At 42.2% G+C, this 18722-nt stretch overlaps 1 protein-coding gene across 8 annotated transcripts in view; it reads right to left on the reverse strand.

Annotated features, from left to right (window-relative positions):
* EOGT (EGF domain specific O-linked N-acetylglucosamine transferase) overlaps positions 1–18722 on the reverse strand; it is a 40631-nt gene that overhangs the window by 8509 nt on the left and 13400 nt on the right. For all 8 annotated transcript variants that reach the window (XM_032290440.1, XM_032290438.1, XM_032290441.1 and 5 more), the window contains 6 exons: positions 17949–18055; positions 14020–14123; positions 5041–5133; positions 4624–4695; positions 4401–4487; positions 3553–3621 (listed from right to left, as the gene is read on the reverse strand). In XM_032290440.1, coding sequence (XP_032146331.1) covers positions 3553–3621; positions 4401–4487; positions 4624–4695; positions 5041–5133; positions 14020–14123; positions 17949–18055 — 532 coding nt within the window. The remainder of the gene's footprint in view (positions 1–3552; positions 3622–4400; positions 4488–4623; positions 4696–5040; positions 5134–14019; positions 14124–17948; positions 18056–18722) is intronic.

An 18722-nucleotide genomic window follows, 5' to 3' on the forward strand; every position in this document is an offset into this window, starting at 1 on the left:
ACACACACACACACACACACACACACACACACACACACACACACACAGAATCATGACATGGAAATTTCTCTCTCCAGATAGCTCCTGAACTCTTATAAAGAGTGGAAGGAGTAGGAAGATTAGAACTGTTTTACAGGAGAGAATCAGTCAGATGGTATAAGCCTTGGTCTTTTAACGAGATTGCCCACATAGAAGGAATCACACGTGCCGAGGGTCTCAGGGAAAGCATGCCCTTTTTCGTGACTTCTAGTTGCACAAGAAAGGTGGTCCTAACGCTTCCAGTGGCTATTCAAACCCTGAAGTTGGGCAGGATTCCACAAGCCATGATTTAATGAGGCCATTTGGGTTGTATTAGCTATTTATTAATCGAAGTACGGCCAAAGATGTTTTCTTCCCTGCCTGAGAGCTGCCTTTCTAGTGACATTCAATCCTCAGGAGAGAAGCAGCCAGCTGGGTGCTCTTTGGCTTGGAGTTGGGGGCTGAATGATCAAATTTCACCTTTGGCTGCCATCATCTGGGCAAGGTGCATGACTGGATCTGAAGGCCTCACCCCTGCACTGAAGCACCTACCAGCACTGTATCTTTCTACCGGACTTCTCTGCAGCAGCCTGATGCTGTTCCTCAGCCTGCCCCTTCCTGATGGACAGGGGCCAGGGGTAGATTCCACCTCCTCTGAAGTCTATTTGCTGTTTTAGCAGTAGCACACTCTGGCTAAGAAAGCAGTTTCAGTCCCCGACTACCTTCTCTCATGCCCCTGTTACTCTAATCACCAGCTGGGTGGCCTTAGGCATGTTTTTTAACCACTGTGTCCTTGTCTAGAACAGAGGACAATAATACAATACCTACCTCACGGGTTTGCTGGGAGGGTTGGGAGGCATAATGTACAAAAGAAGCACACAATATATACTTTAGGGCCAGGCGCAGTGGCTCATGCCTGTAATCCAGCACTGTGGGAGGCCGAGGCGGGAAGATCACAAGGTCAAAAGATCGAGACCATCCTGGCCAAGATGGTGAAACCCCGTCTCTACTAAAAATACAAAAATTAGCTGGGTGTGGTGGTGCACGCCTGTAGTCCCAGCTACTCGGGAGGCTGAGGCAGGAGAATCACTTGACCCCGGGAGGCGGAGGTTGCAGTGAGCTGAGATCGTGCCACTGCACTTCAGCCTGGTGACAGAGCAAGACTCTATCTCAAAAAAATAAAAAAATAAAAAAAACAATAATAATATGCTTGACCCCCAATTAGCACTCAATACATATGGTCTATACCAATATATACTGTTGACCTGTTGGCTACTGAGGCTTCCCATTTGTATACCCAACAGTGCACTATTTGATATGTTCTTATTTCTAGGTCTTTAAACACACACATACAAATACACACACACACACCCACACACACACTGCTCATTTCTTCCATCCACAGAGCTTACAATTAACACTTCATTATGCCATATGTTCATGTCCTCTGTAATCCATATGGGTCTTAGAAAGAGATGTTAATTACATAATTCTGATCAGCCTGTTAGGCAGCCAAATTAGTCTATGTAAAATATTTTACCCATCAAAACCTGACTCCCCCGCTTCCCTCCTACTATTTTCCATTTTGTTTCCACTTACCTGCTCAAGTGAAAAGCCTCGAGTCGCACTTGATCCTTGATACCTTTCCTGGCCTTCTCTAACGTGAATGTACTTTTATGTTCCAAAAGTAAGTATCATAGATCCTATCTCCAAAATATATTTTGAATCTGTCTACCGTGTCATCTCTACTGTTATCACTTTAGCTAAATGCTCTCCCCGGGCCACAAGAACAGCTTCTGATCAGTCTCCCTGCTCTCAACTCTTACAGGCAGAATGACTTAAAAATAAATGTCAACTCACATCTCTCCCTCTGTATTTGTTTTCCATTTGCTGCTGTAACAAACTGCCTCAAACTTAGCAGCTTAACACAACAAAATTGATCCCCTTACAGTTCTGCAGGATTGGAGCCTGACATGGGTCTCACTGGGCTAACATCAGGGTGTCAGCAGGGTTGTGTTCCTCCTGCGGGCTCCAGGGAAGAAGGGAAAATTGCCTTTTCCAGCTTCTAGAAGCCCTCCACACTCCATGGCTCAAGGCATGCCCGATCTATCTTCAAAGCCAGCAACATGGCATCTCTGGCCCCACTTCCCTTATATCTCCTTCTCTGACTCTTTCCTGCCTCCCTCTCCCACTTTTAAGGAAATGATGAACTGAGATCTGACCAATGAGAACAATCCGGTGAAGAAAAAAGTTTTCCAGACAGAGGCAAAAGTTCTCTGGTGGATGGAGTGTAAGGCCCATTTCTGATTTTACTGGGCTCACATGGATAATCCAGGATAATCTCCTTACTTTAACGTTAGTTGGTTGGGGACCTTAATTCTATCCACAACCTTACTTTCCCTTTGCCATGTAACCTAACCGGTTTACAGGTTCCAAGGATTTGGATGTGGACATCTTTTGCAGGGAGGAGGAAGAGACATTCTACTGACAACACCCTACTTACAATTTCATGGGAATAAAATCCCTCTCCTGCTAAGGTCTAGGAGGCTGATCTGATCTGTGCCTCCCTGCACCATGCCCTACTTCTCTGAGTGCTTGGATTATCACCCCACTTCTCTCACGACGCTACAGCCATATTGGGGTATTCTCTCTGTTTCTAGAATACTGACAGCTCATTTACCTCTGCCCAGGAGGCTCTTTCTCTTGCTAGATTCATCTCTGATTAGGTCTCAGTCTAAGCAGCGCCTCTTTGAATGCTCTCGCCTGACTGCCAACCCCCTTCCATTCACATCCCCAGTCTCTATGACATCACCCAGGTTCATATCCTTTGAAACACTTATCACTGCCTAACATCACCATACTTACTGACTTCTTTACTTGCTGCTTATCTGTCCCTCACCTCTGGTGTGTAAGCTCCATGAGGGCAGGGCCTAGAACATGGCCTGGCACATAGCAGGTGCTCAATTAATTATTGTGGAATAAATTCTTACTACTGCGAGGCTATCTTCAGGCCATGATGTTGTAGGTAGTAGCCTTGCATGGTGATCTCATTGAGGTTAAATATAATTTATGAGTTGGTGCTACTGAAATGAGTCGGGATGCCTGAAATGCAGTTTCTAAGACATAGTCACGTAAGAGGATAGAGACTCTTGCAACTTAATCTGCCACTGATACCACAGGATTGATGCCATTTTTTGCATCAACTATGCAAAAGAAAGTCTTGCATTTTTGCTACTCGTTTGTCCAGATGCCCTCTACTGCAGTAAAGGCAAGATTCAGATAGCTTTTCCCATGCTGAGTTGATGCAGATGAACATTTACTATAAGGCAAAGCTAGTTTGTCCACGGGTGGTTTGGTGAATCTCACTAGAAATTCAAATCCAATAAATGAACTAGATAGAGGCCATCAAACTTTTCTCAAAACTAATAGTTTTAAACCAAAGCTTTTAATGTAATGTGAAAAAAAACAAACCACAGTAGTCCTGGGAAGGCAAATTCAATATGAAGGCATTAAAGATGCATACCAAAAACTAACCTCATTTTGGTTTAGGATTTTCCGGTATTCCGTGCTCCGTGCAAGAATGGTGACTCGAATTTTTCCATCCTGTAATCAAAATGAAATAGCAAAATAACACTGTAAATGTCTGGGTAGATGAATGAACATCTGAAACTAAAATGTAATTTCACAAAGAGAGGAAACTCAACCAGGATACATTAATGAACTATTCTTTTTTAGCCTGATTCCTTCACCATTCTCAGGGAATAAAAATATATCCACTTTAGCTACTGAAGGCAAAAACCAGCTCATCACATTATCTGTTTGGCTGGGTGGGTGAATTTCTTGGCAGGGGTTGTGTAGGTTAGATGAAGATGTAGGGAGGTGAGGGGGATACAGCCAATGAAGGGGGAAAGGAAGGCAGGAGGAAGCATTCTTATAATATTCCTTATCTTCTCTTTCATAGGTTTTTGACGCCTGGTTTCAGAGGACTCTAGGTCAGAAAATGTTTTTGGTTTTTTTAGGGGGACAGACTCTTGCTCTGTCACCCAGGCTGGTGTGCAAAGGCATAATCGGGGCTCACTGCAGCCTCTGCCTCCTAGGTTCAAGCGATTCTCATGCCCCAGACTCCTGAGTAGCTGGATCTGCAGGTGCATGCTACCACATCTGGCTAATTTTTGTATTTTTTGTAGAGATAGAGTTTTACCATGTTGGCAAGGCTGGTTTTGAAATCCTGGACTCAAGTGATCCACCTGCCTTAGCCTCCCCAGAAAATGTTAACACAAAAACACAGTCTCCTGATTATTTCTGTTTCTGAAAAGATAGTATTGATTTTTATTAGGGAAGAAAACTCAAGCCCACCTCAGAATCCACAGTGTATCCATTACCTTGGGTCCTTCTTGTGTGATGTTTAGTCTGTGTAGCACATGCTGGGAAAATGCCCTGAATAGTCCAGTATTTTGACAGCCAGATATCTAAAATAAAAACACCAGTTCATATTACAGTGAATACTCTGTATTGTAATTTAAGACACTGTCAAATTACATACAAATGTTATCTTAAAATCTATCAAGAATAATATCTGTAAATATAAATGCTAATTGTGCTTACCAGAGGAGTATTATAGAACAGCCCATACCTCATACGGGGGAGTAATGAAAAAACAGCTTCTTTAAAACACACCTAAGAACAAAGAGATATTAAAAGATAAGAGGATGCAATTTGCACCCTTCACACCAAAATAGCACTTATAATTTTGAAAAATAGATTTTAATTAATCTCCATGTTGCAGTAAGATTGAATAGCACACTATTTCAATCAAAGAGAACAGAATTCATATTTTTGGAAAAATTATAGAAAAAAGTTTTCAAAGGCTGCATGATTAACAACACTGAGGATTCTAATTATAATAAAGGAAATTCAGAAATCAGTGGTGATGGCTAATAGGAGCTCATAATAAATGTTTATGAGCGAGTCATCTGCACACAACAGATATTCATTCAGACATTTCAGGAAAATTTCCAGTACCCTTTTAGAATCATAAGTTTTCAAATGTATAACGTCATAATCAGTAAATGCATTCCATGTGTCAGAGAATAGGTCACCATATCCGTAAGAACTCTGAAAGTAGAAACAAAACAAGGTATTAGGGCAATAAAAGCATACAACATGACTTTTCAAAGATGCAACAAAACACCTGAATTTGCCTGTTAGTGTTAAAAACTAACAATCCTACACGAGTTCATAAAATCCATACAGACAAAATGGATCTTCATCTTGGGCCTGAGCAAATGCCTAATCTGATGAAATATCATCAGAAATAATTATCACAGTTATAATCTTAGCCATTAACAATGTTTCATTTTTCTACCTTCACTCTTTTTCTTCTCACATCTTTGAAGCTGTAATTCAGGGTTTCTTCCTGTAAACATCTTACCTAAATTATTCATACAACACATACATATGTCACCGTTTGTACACACTCTATTATGTTCAGTGTGCAAAAGCCATCACAGTGAATGAAATATGCTTTGGAAAAAAATTTCAGAACAAGAAAATGGGTTGAAGGTTTTAACATTGGCCAGGCATGGTGGCTCATGCCTATAATCCCAGCACTTTGGGAGGCCAAGGCGGGCAGATCGCCAATATGATAAAACCCCATCTCTACTAAAAAATACAAAAATTAACTGGGCATGGTGGCATGTGCCTGTAATCCCAGCTACTGGGGAGGCTGAGACAGGAGAATCAATCGCTTGAACCAGGGAGGCAGAAGTTGCAGTGAGCCAAGATTGCGCCATTGCACTCCAGCCCGGCAAACAAGAGCGAAACTCCGTCTCAAAAAAAAAAATAAGAGTTTTAACATTAAAAATATAGACTGGTCAGTAGCTCATGCCTGTAATCCCAGCACTTTGGGAGGCAAAGGTGGGAAGATTACTTGAGCCTTGAAATTTAAGGCTGCAGTGAGCTATGATCATGCCGTATACTCCAGCCTGGGTAACAGAGCAAGACCTTGTCTCTAATAAAATAAAACTTTATAATGTATGTAATTCTATGAAATGTCCCCCCACCCATTGACTAGTGAATAAAAAGTGACAATTTCACACTAATATTAATGGTGTCAATAACACCTTTATATAATATAACAACAATAGCATCCTGCACGCTTCCTGTACTCCAGGCACTGTTCTGGGGCACTTGACATTATTAGTGCACATTAAGCCACCCACAAGCCTAATGAGTAGATAATATCATTTTCACTGTTTTGTAGATGAGGAAACTGAGACACAATTTTAAGTCATTTGCCTACATTGCAGAGTAGTTGAGTTACAGAGCTGGGATTCAACCCAGCCTGTGCTGCCAGCTCCATCTGACAGCTGCTTCTCAGTGGGAACTAGTTCTTTCTAGCATATTTACCACATGCATTTTTATTTTAATTTTATTTTATTTATTTTTTGGAGATGGAGTCTTGTCCTGTCGCCCAGGCTACAGTGCAGTGGCATGACCTGGGCTCACTGCAACCTCCACCTCCCAAGTTCAAGCAATTCTCCTGCTCCAGCTGCCCAAAAAGGTAGGATTACAGGTGCACGCCACCATACCCAGCTAATTTCTGTATTTTTTGGTAGAGACCGGGTTTCACCATATTGGCCAGGCTAGTCTCAAACTCCTGAGCTCAAGTGATGGGCCCACCTCGGCCTCCCAAAGTGCTGGAATTATAGGTGTGAGCCACTATGCCCAGCCTCATTTCTTTTTTGAAAAGTAGTTAATTATGAGCTCCATCAGCTAAGAGGAGGAAGATCAATTAATTTTTAAGTGGTTTCACTTAGATTAAAAAATTCAGCCAGTAGAATTCAGAAATACGCATTGCAGCATTACATTCAAGATCTATAGTTAGTTATACATTACATTCATTATGTTCATGTCTTTTTACCTTTATGGCATTCTTTTCTCAGATTTTAAAAATTTTACGTGGCACATATTAGTTATTTCAAAGTTATTGAGATCTGTTAGATGTAATGATTAAAAAAAAAAAAAAAAAAAAAAAAAAATCCTTCCTTCAATGTTCCTCCAATGCCATTCTAAGAAAGGCCCTTCTCAACACCATCTAAAATGAAAGGTCCCTGTTCTGGCTCAATAATAAATAAAGGACAATTAAAAGAAGTGATTCTAGACAGTTTCCTGAGATAAAATACTTCAGATAAAATAAGATGTTTGAAAGGAAATTTTAATAATGAAATACAGTAATCCTGACTGATCCTTCCTCAGGGAAGTCACACATTATTTAGTAAGAACCACCTCCGGAAGCTTCTTTTCCATGTTCCCCAAATCCAAATTATCTACCAAGAGGGAAGGAGGGGCTTCTTCCTACACTCATGTTGAAGAATATTTGGATAGTCTTCAAGACGACACAAGATCTCCTTTAGTATGTCTCAAATTTAAACATGCACATAATCTATGACTTAGAAATTCACTTACAGGAATCTGTCCTACCGAAATGCTAGGATAAGCATGTGAAGATACAGGTATATTGAAAGGACATATGTACTTGTAGTCACATTTCAGTAAATAGCAAAGAACTGAAACAAAACTAAATGTGATATGGGGACGGGAAATGAATGCATGCACTGAATAAGGGATCCAACTTCCAAAACATCTATTGAATAGAACACCACGTGACACCTACAGCAAGTATAGCCCTAAATGTACTGACTTAGAAAGATGTTCTGGAGATAATATTAAGGTGGCAGTATGAGACAGAGAGTATATTTTCCATAAGAATATAAACATATTGGCCAGGCATGGTGGCTTATGGCTGTAATCCCAGTGCTCTGGGAGGCTGAGGCAGGAGGATCACTTGAGGCCAGGAGTTCAGGACTGTATCTGTCCACTTTCACGCCACTGATAAAGACATACCCTAGGCTGGGAAGAAAAAGTTTAATTGGACTTAAAGTTCCACATGGCTTGGGAGGCCTCAAAATCATGGTGGGAGGTGAAAGGCACTTAAATGGCAACAGCAAGAGAAAATTAGGATGAAGCAAAAGCGGAAACCCCTGATAAACCCATCAGATTTCCTGAGAGTTATTCACTACCACGAGAATAGCATGGGAAAGACCGGCCCGGTGATTCAATTACCTCCCCTTGGGTCCCTCCCATAAAACACAGGAATTCTGGAAGATAAAATTCAAGTTGAGGTTTGGTGGAAACACAGCCAAACTGTATCATTCTGCCCCTGGCTCCTCTAAATTTTGTGTCCTCACCTTTCAAAACCAACGATGCCTTCCCAACAGTCCCCCAAAGTCTTAACTCATTTCAGCATTAACCCAAAAGTCCACAGTCCAAGTCTCATCTGAGAAAAGGCAAGTCCCTTCCGCCTATGAGTCTGTAAAACCAAAAGCAAGCTAGTTACTTCCTAGATACGATGGGGGTACCAGTACTGGGTAAACATAGCCATTCCGAATGGGAGAAATTGGCCACAACAAAGGGGTTACAGGGTCCACGAAAGTCCAAAATCTAGAGGGGCAGTCAAACTTTAAAGCTCCAAAATGATCTCCTTTGACTCAAGGTCTCACATCCAGGTTACGCTGATGCACAAGGTAGGTTCCCATGGTCTTGGGCAGCTCTGCTCCTGTGGCTTTGCAGGGTACTATCTCCCTCCTGGCTGCTCTGACAGGTGGGCATTGAGTGTCTGCGGCTTTTCCAGGCGCACAGTTCAAGCTGTCAGTGGATCTACCATTCTGGGGTCTGGAGAATGGTGGCCCTCTTCTCACAGCTCCACTAGGGCAACACCACTGTGTGGGGACTCCAACCCCGCATTTCCCTTCCACACTGCCCTAGCAGGGGTTCTGCATGAGAGCCCTGCCCCTGCAGCAAATTTTTGCCCCAGCATCTAGGCGTTTCCATACATCTGAAATCTAGGCAGAGGTTCCCAAACCTCAATTCTTGACTTCTGTGCACTGCACGCTCAACACCACATGGAAGTTGCCAAGGCCTGGGGCTTCCACCCTCTGAAACCACAGGCCCAGTTGTACGTTGACCCCTTGCAGCCACAGCAGAAGTAGCTGGGGCACACAGCACAGGGACCCTGGACACAGCTCACAAAACCACTTTTTCCTCCTGGGCCCCCAGGGGGGAGCTGCTGTAAAGGTTTCTGACATGGCCTGGAGTCATATTCCCCATAGTCTTGAGGATTAACATTAGGCTCCTTGGTATTCATGAAAATTTCTGCAGCTGGCTTGAATTTCTCCCCAGAAAATGGGTTTTTATTTTGTATCGCATAGTCAAGCTGCAAATTTTCTTAACAGCACCTCTTGAATGCTTTGCTGCTTAGAAATTTCTTCTGCCAAATACCCTAAATCATCTCTCTCAAGTTCAAAGTTCCACAAATCTCTAGTGCAGGACCAAAATGCCACGAGTCTCTTTGCTGAAACAAAACAAGAGTCACCTTTCCTCCAGTTCCCAACAGGTTCCTCATCTCCATCTGAGACCACCTCAGCCTGGATATTATTGTCCATATCACTATCAGCATTTTGGGCAAAGTTATTCAACAAGTCTCTAAGAAGTTCCAAACTTTCTGGCATTTTCCTGTTTTCTTCTGAGCCCTTCAAACTGTTCCAATCTCTGCCTGTTAACCAGTTCCAAAGTTGCTTCCACATTTTCAGGTATCTTTTCAGCAACGCCCCACTCTACTGGTACCCAATTTCTGTATTAGACCATTTTCAGGCTGCTGATAAAGATATACCCAAGACTGGGAAGAAAAAGAGGTTTCATTGAACTTACAGTTCCACATGGCTGGGGAGGCCTCAGAAAAATGGTGGGAGGGGAAAGGCCCTTCTTACATGGTGGTCTAAGGGAAAATGAGGAAGAAGCAAAAGCAGAAACCCCTGATAAACCCATCAGATCTCATGAGACTTATTCACTATCACAAGCATAACGTGGGAAAGACTGGCCCCTATGATTCAATTACCTTCCCCTAGGTCCCTCCCACAACATGTGGGAATTCTGGGAGATACAATTCAAGTTGAGGTTTGGTGGGGACACAGCCAAACCATATCAAAGACCAATCTGGGTACCATAGCAAGATCTTGTCTCTACAGGAAATAAATTTAAATATTAGCCAGATGTCAAATCAGAAGACAGTAACATATATTATATACATAAACGCACACATATAGTATATATATAGATCTATATATAACTATATATATATACTATTATAACATATACATAGAAAAAAAATAGCCAGGTATGGTGGCATGCACCTGTAGTCTTGGCTACTTGGGAGGCTGAGGCAGGACGATCACCTGAGCCCAGGAAAGCAAGGCTGCAGCGAGCTAGGATCATATTCCTGGACTTAAGCCTGGGTGACATATTTGTACTTATTAAAACAAAAAGACTCTTGCAAGGGACTCACACACGTTAATTGCAGTTACCCTTGGGGGAACAGGGAATTGGAGAAGCGGAAGAAGGAGGCTTTTTTAAAAACTTTGCATACTTCTGTGTTGTCTGAACTCATTATAAGCAGGTATTACTTTCATAATTTAAAAAGTAATCATGGCTGAATGCAGTGGCTCATGCCTGTAATCCCAGCACTTTGGGAGGCCAAGGTGGGCGGATCACCTGCGATCAGGAGTTTGAAACCAGCCTGGTCAACATGGTGAAACCCTGTCTCTACTAAAAATACAAAAATGAGCCAGGTGTGGTGGCACACACTGTAATCCCAGCTACTGGGGTGGCTGAGGCAGGAGGATCGCTTGAACCTGGGAGGCGGAGCTTACAGTGAGCCAATATCGGGACATTACACTGGAGCCTGGGCAACACAGCAAGATTCCGTCTGAAAAACAAACAAAATAATCATAAAGCTATACTACTTCTCAGCATAAGCAAATGTGGAAAGCCTACAGTAATTTCCCCTCTTATTTATTCTGTTTGATAAGAGCGGCCCTGCTGTGCCCAGAGAGGCATCTGAAGATGGGTCCTTCTATGCATGTTTGCAGGTTGGTGGCCTTGCCCATCCCACTGAGGAGGCCACATGCTGAAGGGAGTAAACTGCAGAGTTTTTCAAGGAGGAAAGGGAAGGCCCCATAGGCTTCCTTGTGGGAACTGTTGGGAAAATCACCAAGACATGATCTGTAGTCACAGCTACTACCTCCCTGCTCTTTCCTGGGCAAATTGCTCATCCCAGACCAACAGGACTCCGAGAACACCATCCACTGAGGGGGATTCATGTCACAGTCACCCTGCAGGTGACAGTGCTGCTTAACGTAAGTCCTTACCAACAAAAGAGAAACAGTAGCCACAAAAACCCTTGCTTGGCACCATCCCCATCCAACCTACCATCTTCTGTGGGCCTGAATTCTGGAGTAATCTGGCAGAGTTGCCTGTTCTGAGAACCTGGCTGAGTAAATGGCAAAAGCCTCTTTGACCAAGAGTGCAGGTTTAAAACATATGCACAGGGAGTGGCCAAGGAGAGGGGTAACACCGAGCAGCCACCCTGCTGGGCAACACCCATCCTGCTTATCTGTGCCAGAATTGAAGTCAGACTGCCCTCATGTCTTGTGCTCAGCTGACTGAGTAACCTGGGGTCTTCATGGTGGCTGTGTATCCTACTCCGGCAGGCACAGAGAAGGGGAGGGTTGTAGAAGCTGGCTCACTATAGCTTAGTCCATTTGAGGTAGACGTGGAAAAGTATGCAACAGGTACAAGGAAGCTTCTGGAAGACATCTGATAAACTTTATGTCAACTTAGTCTGGCAACTTAGGTAGAGTCCTCTTCACAGGACTTTAGGAAGATGATAGAGCACTGTGATGTCCAAGCCCAGGTCTGGAGTCAGGCTGCCTGGATGGAATCCTTGGTTCCACCTTCACTGACTACATCATCTTAGAACACTCACCGGCTGCTCAGGCCTCGGCTTCTTGTCTATAAAATAAGCTAATGAAAACTAAAGTACATGAGGGGTCATGAGCATGAAATTAAATAACATCATTTATGTTAATTACAAAATTTAAAAATAGCTTTGCTTAGAAAGGGCAAAACAGCCCCGAGTTAAACATTTAGGGCCTCTCATGGCTGGTGACTGTGGCCTGACTGCACTGACACAAAAAGAAGAAAAGAAAGGAAGTGTTGTTCCCTTTGCTCACAAAACATTTCCAAGAAATGAAACTGTGGTGGCAGCAAAACTGAAATACAAGAGGGAAATGTAAATGCATACAGATGGAAAATGAAAGAAAGTATTAACATGCCAAGAATTACAGTCTCATCAGATGTCAAATCTAACTCAAAGTCTAGGGAGCAGTGACCCTGAAAACCTTTCTACGCAGCTCTACTACAAGCCTCTGATCGGTGAAAAAGGGGTCAGCAAAACTCTCTCCTTCTGCATGAGAATTTGACCTTCTGTTAACTGGCTAACTCGGCTCTCTGGAAATGAAGACAGCTTGTGTCAACCATGTGCCTAGGCAACATTGCTTCTGATCTAAAAAGATGCTTGATAGGTAAATTGCTTCTGCACTGGGAAAGCCATGTTTCAGATTCCCTGAGTCCACTGACTCCTGGAACCTGGCATGTCTTTCAGGGATCCTGGGGCTTTTCCAATGCAGTAGTGTCAGGAGATGTTGGCCCCTGCAGGATATGAGGCTCGTAAGCCAAGGCATTGCCTGTACCTCCCCCAGATGAATCTTGTCTCCTTGCAGCTGATCTGTGCTGTATGAACTACTAGCATGCCCTCTGGAAACACCTGAGGCTGCCCTGCCAGCAAGCTGTGATTCCCTTGCAATGTAATCCTGAATAGTCTCACACCAAGAGCTGAGCATATGAGTGTCTTGTCAGTCCAAATGTTGAGTAGAACATTAGATGACCCCCAGGTGGGTGTTCCAACTTCCCCGTTTAGGCAACCTCTCTCATGTACACTACAAACCATTTATTCTCCTTATTGTAATTGTCACAGTTAACATTCAAAGCACAAGTACTGTGTACCAGGCACTGTGACTGTTCACACACTATATGGTTCATTCTCAAAATGACACCTAGGTAAATGTCATTATCTCATTTCACAGCTGAAGACACTGGGGCACATCTTGGGGTTTCCTCAGCAGGTAGAGGGGCCAGATATGGGAAGAAGTAGGGAAAAGGCAGGCAAAGAGAGAGAAGGAAAAAAAAGACTGCACTAAAAACAAGTAAACAGCAGGTGTCACTCAACAGATGTATTTATGTGCATGCCTAAGACCTGCCCTATAGAGTGAACTGAAACACACAGCATAATTTAGCACAAAGGACATAGTAACGAGGAAGCTGCTATTAAGCAAAGGCAAACAGTAAATGCAAGAGGCCAAAAAGTAAACAGAGGAAAGCACTTCTAACACAGGTTATAGAGGTTGAGCGAATGACAGCCATTTTTTTTTTTTTTTTTTTGAGACAGAGTCTTGCTATTACCCAGGTTGCAATGCAGTGCCATGATCTTGGATCAGTACAACCTCCACCTCCCAGATTCAAGTGATTCTCTGATCTCAGCCTCCTAATTAGCTGGGACTACATGTGTGTGCCACCACATCCAGCTAATTTTTGTATTTTTAGTAGAAACAAGGTTTCCCCATGTTGGTCAGGCTGCTCTCGAAAATCCTGGCCTCAAGTGATCCCAAAGTGCTGGGATTATAGGCATGAGCCACCGTGCCTAGATGAATGGCAGTCTTTCATATATCTGTCGCAGAAGAACACTGAGCCAAAGTCACTGAATCTCTGGCCTTTGGAGCTCCACTCACCTAGAAAGGGAAAGAAACCTTTCCTACTGCCTCATTCTAAAATTCAAAGAACAAAGGTACACACATACCTACGTATCTGCCTATATGTATATGTACATGTCAATGCATGTATATACAGATAAATTCACACCCATCCACATATGTGCAGGTGTGTATGTTTAAATGTATGTGTCTTCGAAAATTCTGTTTCACAAGATGAGAGTCACACACTTATACAAGGGAAAGACAGTGCTGAAGCAGAGAGCACATTCTTACTTACGGTGTCCCACATCACGATGTACACATCAGTACTGAATGAGTTATTAACGTGCTGGGTAATATAAAGATTGATGAAATCACAGAAGTGGTGATACATGTTAACACCTAGTGTTGGAAAACAAAACTACGTTAACACCAAAGAGCACAGGAGTAAGCAAGTTTTATTCAATCCTATCTATTTACAGTTTAAGAGAATTTTGGTTTAAATAAATGGGGACAAAAATAACAGGTATTTTTTCTTTCAAACATGAAATCATCTACATACATAGGTAGTCCTCAATTTACGGTCTGACTGGGTTTCAAAAGTCACTCTAAAATTGGTTATTTAAAATCAGGAATGCATTTTCCCATATATCCCAAGTAACAAGTGATCATTAAGTTCCCAGAAAATAACAAGGTAGGTCTATTTAACTCAAAACTGAGTAAACTACAGTCATGAAGACAATTCATTATTTCTTCTGATTTTATTTATTTTTTTTTATCAGAGGTGGGGTCTTGCTAAGGTAGCATGCACCACCATGCCTAGCTTGATCATTTACTTTTTAAAGTCAACTAAGGGGCCAGGCGCACTGGCTCACATCTGTAATCACAGCACTTTAGAAGGCCAAGGCAGGTAGATCACTTGAGGTCAACAACAGGTAGAGCACAGCCTGGCCAACATGGTAAAACCCCATCTCTACTAAATTAGCCAGGCCTGGTGGTACCTGCCTGCAACCCCAGCCACTCAGAGGACTGAGGCAGGAGAATTTGCTTGAGCCGGGGAGGAGGGGGTTGCAGTGAGCCAAGATCACACCACTGCACTCCAGCCTGGGTGACAGAGTGAGTCTCTGTCTCAAAAAAAAAAAAAAAAAAAAAAAAGTCAATTAAGCAACATCTGTTCATCATGGAAGTACTGGCAATGACGGCAACTAACATTTTGGTAATTTTCATTCCTGTCTCTTTTTTCCCTATTTAATCATTACTTTTATCATTCCTGGAAAAACACTAACCAACTATCATATAAAAGAGGTGAATGTTTTGTGTTCTGATTGAAACGGAAGGAATTCTGGAGTAAGAAGAACTGGGTTGAATTCCAGCATGGCCATTCATGCGCAACATTCTCAGATGAGTTCATAAAGTCCCTAAGTTTTAGCTTCTCTATAGAAATGGGAAATAGTTACCTGAGTGCCAGCTTTATTATGAGAAACCCAAAGATAATACATCTTAAAGTACCCATCCCAGTGCCAGGCACATAAAAAGCCCTGAAGGAAGACTAGCTAGATCCCGCTAGGTCAGATAGAGAGGAGAGGGCTGTGGGTGCCACTATTTGTAAGTTCACATGTCATTCATTAAAAAGAAACAGAACGTGCACCCTCTCCACTTAAGCATGCAGGACCCAGTATTCATCCTGGAAATGTACAAACCTAAAATGGGATGAAATTCCAAGAATGGACACTTAGAGCAAGCATTTTAAAGGTGGGAAAAGTTTGAGTAAAAGAAAAACAGGGACTCTCAAAAGCAGACATCATAAAATATTCTGACTTCATTCCCACAGTGAAAAATAACACTGTGTACCAGAAATAATAGTATAAAAATACTCTGTTTCTTTCAGCCTGGAATCTTAAATGATTGTTTGGAAGGGCTAATTTTTTCACCCAGAAAAATCTGGGCAAAGAATATATTTTCAAATTAACAAGAAAAATAAAGTTCTATCAGAATCCATCCTCTTTTCCCAGGTTAACCATAAGCACACATGAGCTCTTTCATGTAACATTTAGTGAGTTCCTAACAGTTACTGGGGAATGCAACAGGCATAGAACAGTGCTTGGGCTGCAAGAATTTATACACAGAGAAGAAAATGTAAGCTCCATCCTTGAGAAATGTGCCCTCTAATGTGTCTTGATCTGTAGAAGGCTCGTTTTCCTAAGGTATGAGTTAATGAAAAGGAAAACTGAGCCAGGCACAGTTGTTTACACCTATCAACCAAGAACTTTGGGAGGACAAGGTAGGAGGATCACTTGAGCCCAGGAGTTCAAGACCAGCCTGAGCAACACAGTGAGATCTTGCCTTTATAAAAATTTTTTAAAAATGAGGCCGACATACTGGTGCATGCCTCTGGTCCCAGCTACCTGAGAGGCCAAGGTGGGAGAATCACTTGAGACCAGGAGGTTAAGGCTGCAGTGAGCTAAGATCACGCCACTGTACTCCAGTCTGGGCAATAGAGCAAGACGCTATCTCTAAAGAAAGGAAAGGAAAATTGGAAAACAGTACAATTTAGAAGAAAAAAGTAGAGTTATAAATATAGGAAGGAAATGGCACATGTCTACCCTAGCCTATTATTCTCACTTTATATACTTTATTGTGTAGGTACCTGCATAAATTTAATAGCTCACACATATTTGCCACTTTTACAGGCAGATCAGTGTTTTCTTTGCCCCTTTTTAATCTGCATATTTTAAAAATAAGCCAAAACGTGGAACATAGCATTTTTACTTGCTCTTATCTCAAAAACCTAAACTTGTCTGATTTCTGAATTTAATACTTTATAATATAAGAATTATGACTTCAGAAGGCAGAGCACATTAAAACTATGCTCAATAAATTATAGTAATTCTGAAATATTTGTGACAGAGGCTCTCTATATTTCACTGTAAGCCCAATCTCTCATGAATTTTGCTATGATCCAGCACAGTAATCCCTGTCTCACATAATGAGAGAGATAATGTAGTACAATCTGTGTTTCTCCTCTCCAGTGTAACTAGTTCACAAAGTTAAAGCTCTGCTTGCAAGCTGAGAGACAAGCTATAAGTATAAATGAGAAGATAATTTTAATTTTATTTCAATAATAAGTTACAGTGGTAACTTCCAGAAGACTTTTAAGTTCACGGGCCAGACGTGGTGGTGCACACCTGTAATCCTAGCACTTTGGGAGGCTGAGGTGGGCGGATCATAAGGTCAAGAGATCAAGACCATCCTGGCCAACATGGTGAAACCCCGTCCCTACTAAAAATACAAAAATTAGCTGGGCGTGGTTGCATGCACCTATAATCCAGCTACTGGGGAGGCTAAACCAGGGGAATTGCTTGAACTTGGGAGGCGGAGGTTGCAGTGAGCTGAGATTGCACCACAGCACTCTAGCCTGGTGACACAGCGAGACTCTGTCTTAAAAAAAAAAAAAAAAAAAGTAATTTTAAGTTCACTTTAGTCATGGAAATACTATAGAAAGTTTCCAGGGCAGGTCATGGACATTTCTTTCCCACCCATACTATAGACATGGCTTTTGATCTTTCTTTTCCACTGCCCACAGAGTTGTGTTCTGTCTGTCGCCAGACTGGAGTACAGTGGCACAATCTTGGCTCACTGCAACCTCTGCCTCCCTGGTTCAAGCAATTCCCCTGCCTCAGCCTCCCAAGTAGCTGGGACTACAGGCACACGCCACCACACCCAGCTAATTTTTTGTATTTTTTTTTAGTAGAGATGGGGTTTCACCAAGTTGGCCAGGATGACCTCGATCTCCTGACCTCATGATCCGCCCACCTCGGCCTCCCAAAGTGCTATGATTAGAGGTGTGAGCCACTACATCCGGCCCGGCTTTTGATTTTAAACATCTTTTAATGAAAGACAACCTAAATCAAATGATTAGACAAACCAGATGGAGTAAATTTAGTTACAAAAGATATAAATAAGCCTTCTCTAGTCCTTTGATTTTGAAATATCAAATTCTGAAATAAGTCCTTTGATATAAATATGAAAGTTTCTTCTCAAATGCCAAAGGTACAAAATAATGAAAAGTTCAAACTAGTTCAACTCCTTCTTCAGAGAGGAAAGCAAAAAACAAATCTACTCTTTGTCATGCTGCTTCCAAAACATTCATAGAGAATTACTGCATCCAAAAAAAAGAATAAAATCTCATTAACAAATACATAAATAACAGACAAAATAACTCCTCACCTGCATCTAATTTCATGAAATATGTTGGTTTTTCAATGACAATGTCACATTTAGCATCTTGTATAGGTCTGAAGTTGAGCTGAGTATAGCTCTGTAGCTCAGCAAACCTGAAATTATGAATTCGGAGATGACTTCATTTTTTTTTTCTTTTTTCTTTTTTTTTTTTTTTTTTTTTGTCACTTTGCAGTTCTCATATCACTGACAGGGAGATTACTTCAAACTGATTCTCCCAAACTTCCTATTGCAACATTGTAACTTAGGATCTGTTCACTGGGCAGATTTTACTTCTAGTTGGTAGAGACACTCCTGTAACTTGTAAACCTTACTGACATTTATATGGGTTGATATCAATTTTAATGTTAAGCCAAGGAATAGGCCTGGCGCAGTGGCTCATGCCTGTAATCTCAGCAGTGTGGGAGGCCGAGGCGGGCGGATCACAAAGTCAGGAGATTGAGACCATCCTGGCCAACATGGTGAAACCCCATCTCTACTAAAAACACAAAAATTAGCTGGGCACGGTGGTGCATGCCTGTAGTCCCAGTTACTCAGGAGGCTGAGGCAGGAGAATCACTTGAACCTGGGAGACAGAGGTTGCAGTGAGCCGAGATTGAGCCACTGCACTCCAGCCTGCGGACAGAGTGAGATTCCTTTAAAAAAAAAAAAAAGCCGGGCGCGGTGGCTTACGCCTGTAATCCCAGCACTTTGGGAGGCCGAGGCGGGTGGATCCCGAGGTCAAGAGATCGAGACCATCCTGGTCAATATGGTGAAACCCCG

This window comes from Sapajus apella, unplaced genomic scaffold, assembly GCF_009761245.1.
Source record: "Sapajus apella isolate SASKATOON/1434 unplaced genomic scaffold, GSC_monkey_1.0 scaffold23, whole genome shotgun sequence".
Taxonomy (NCBI): Eukaryota; Metazoa; Chordata; class Mammalia; order Primates; family Cebidae; genus Sapajus; species Sapajus apella.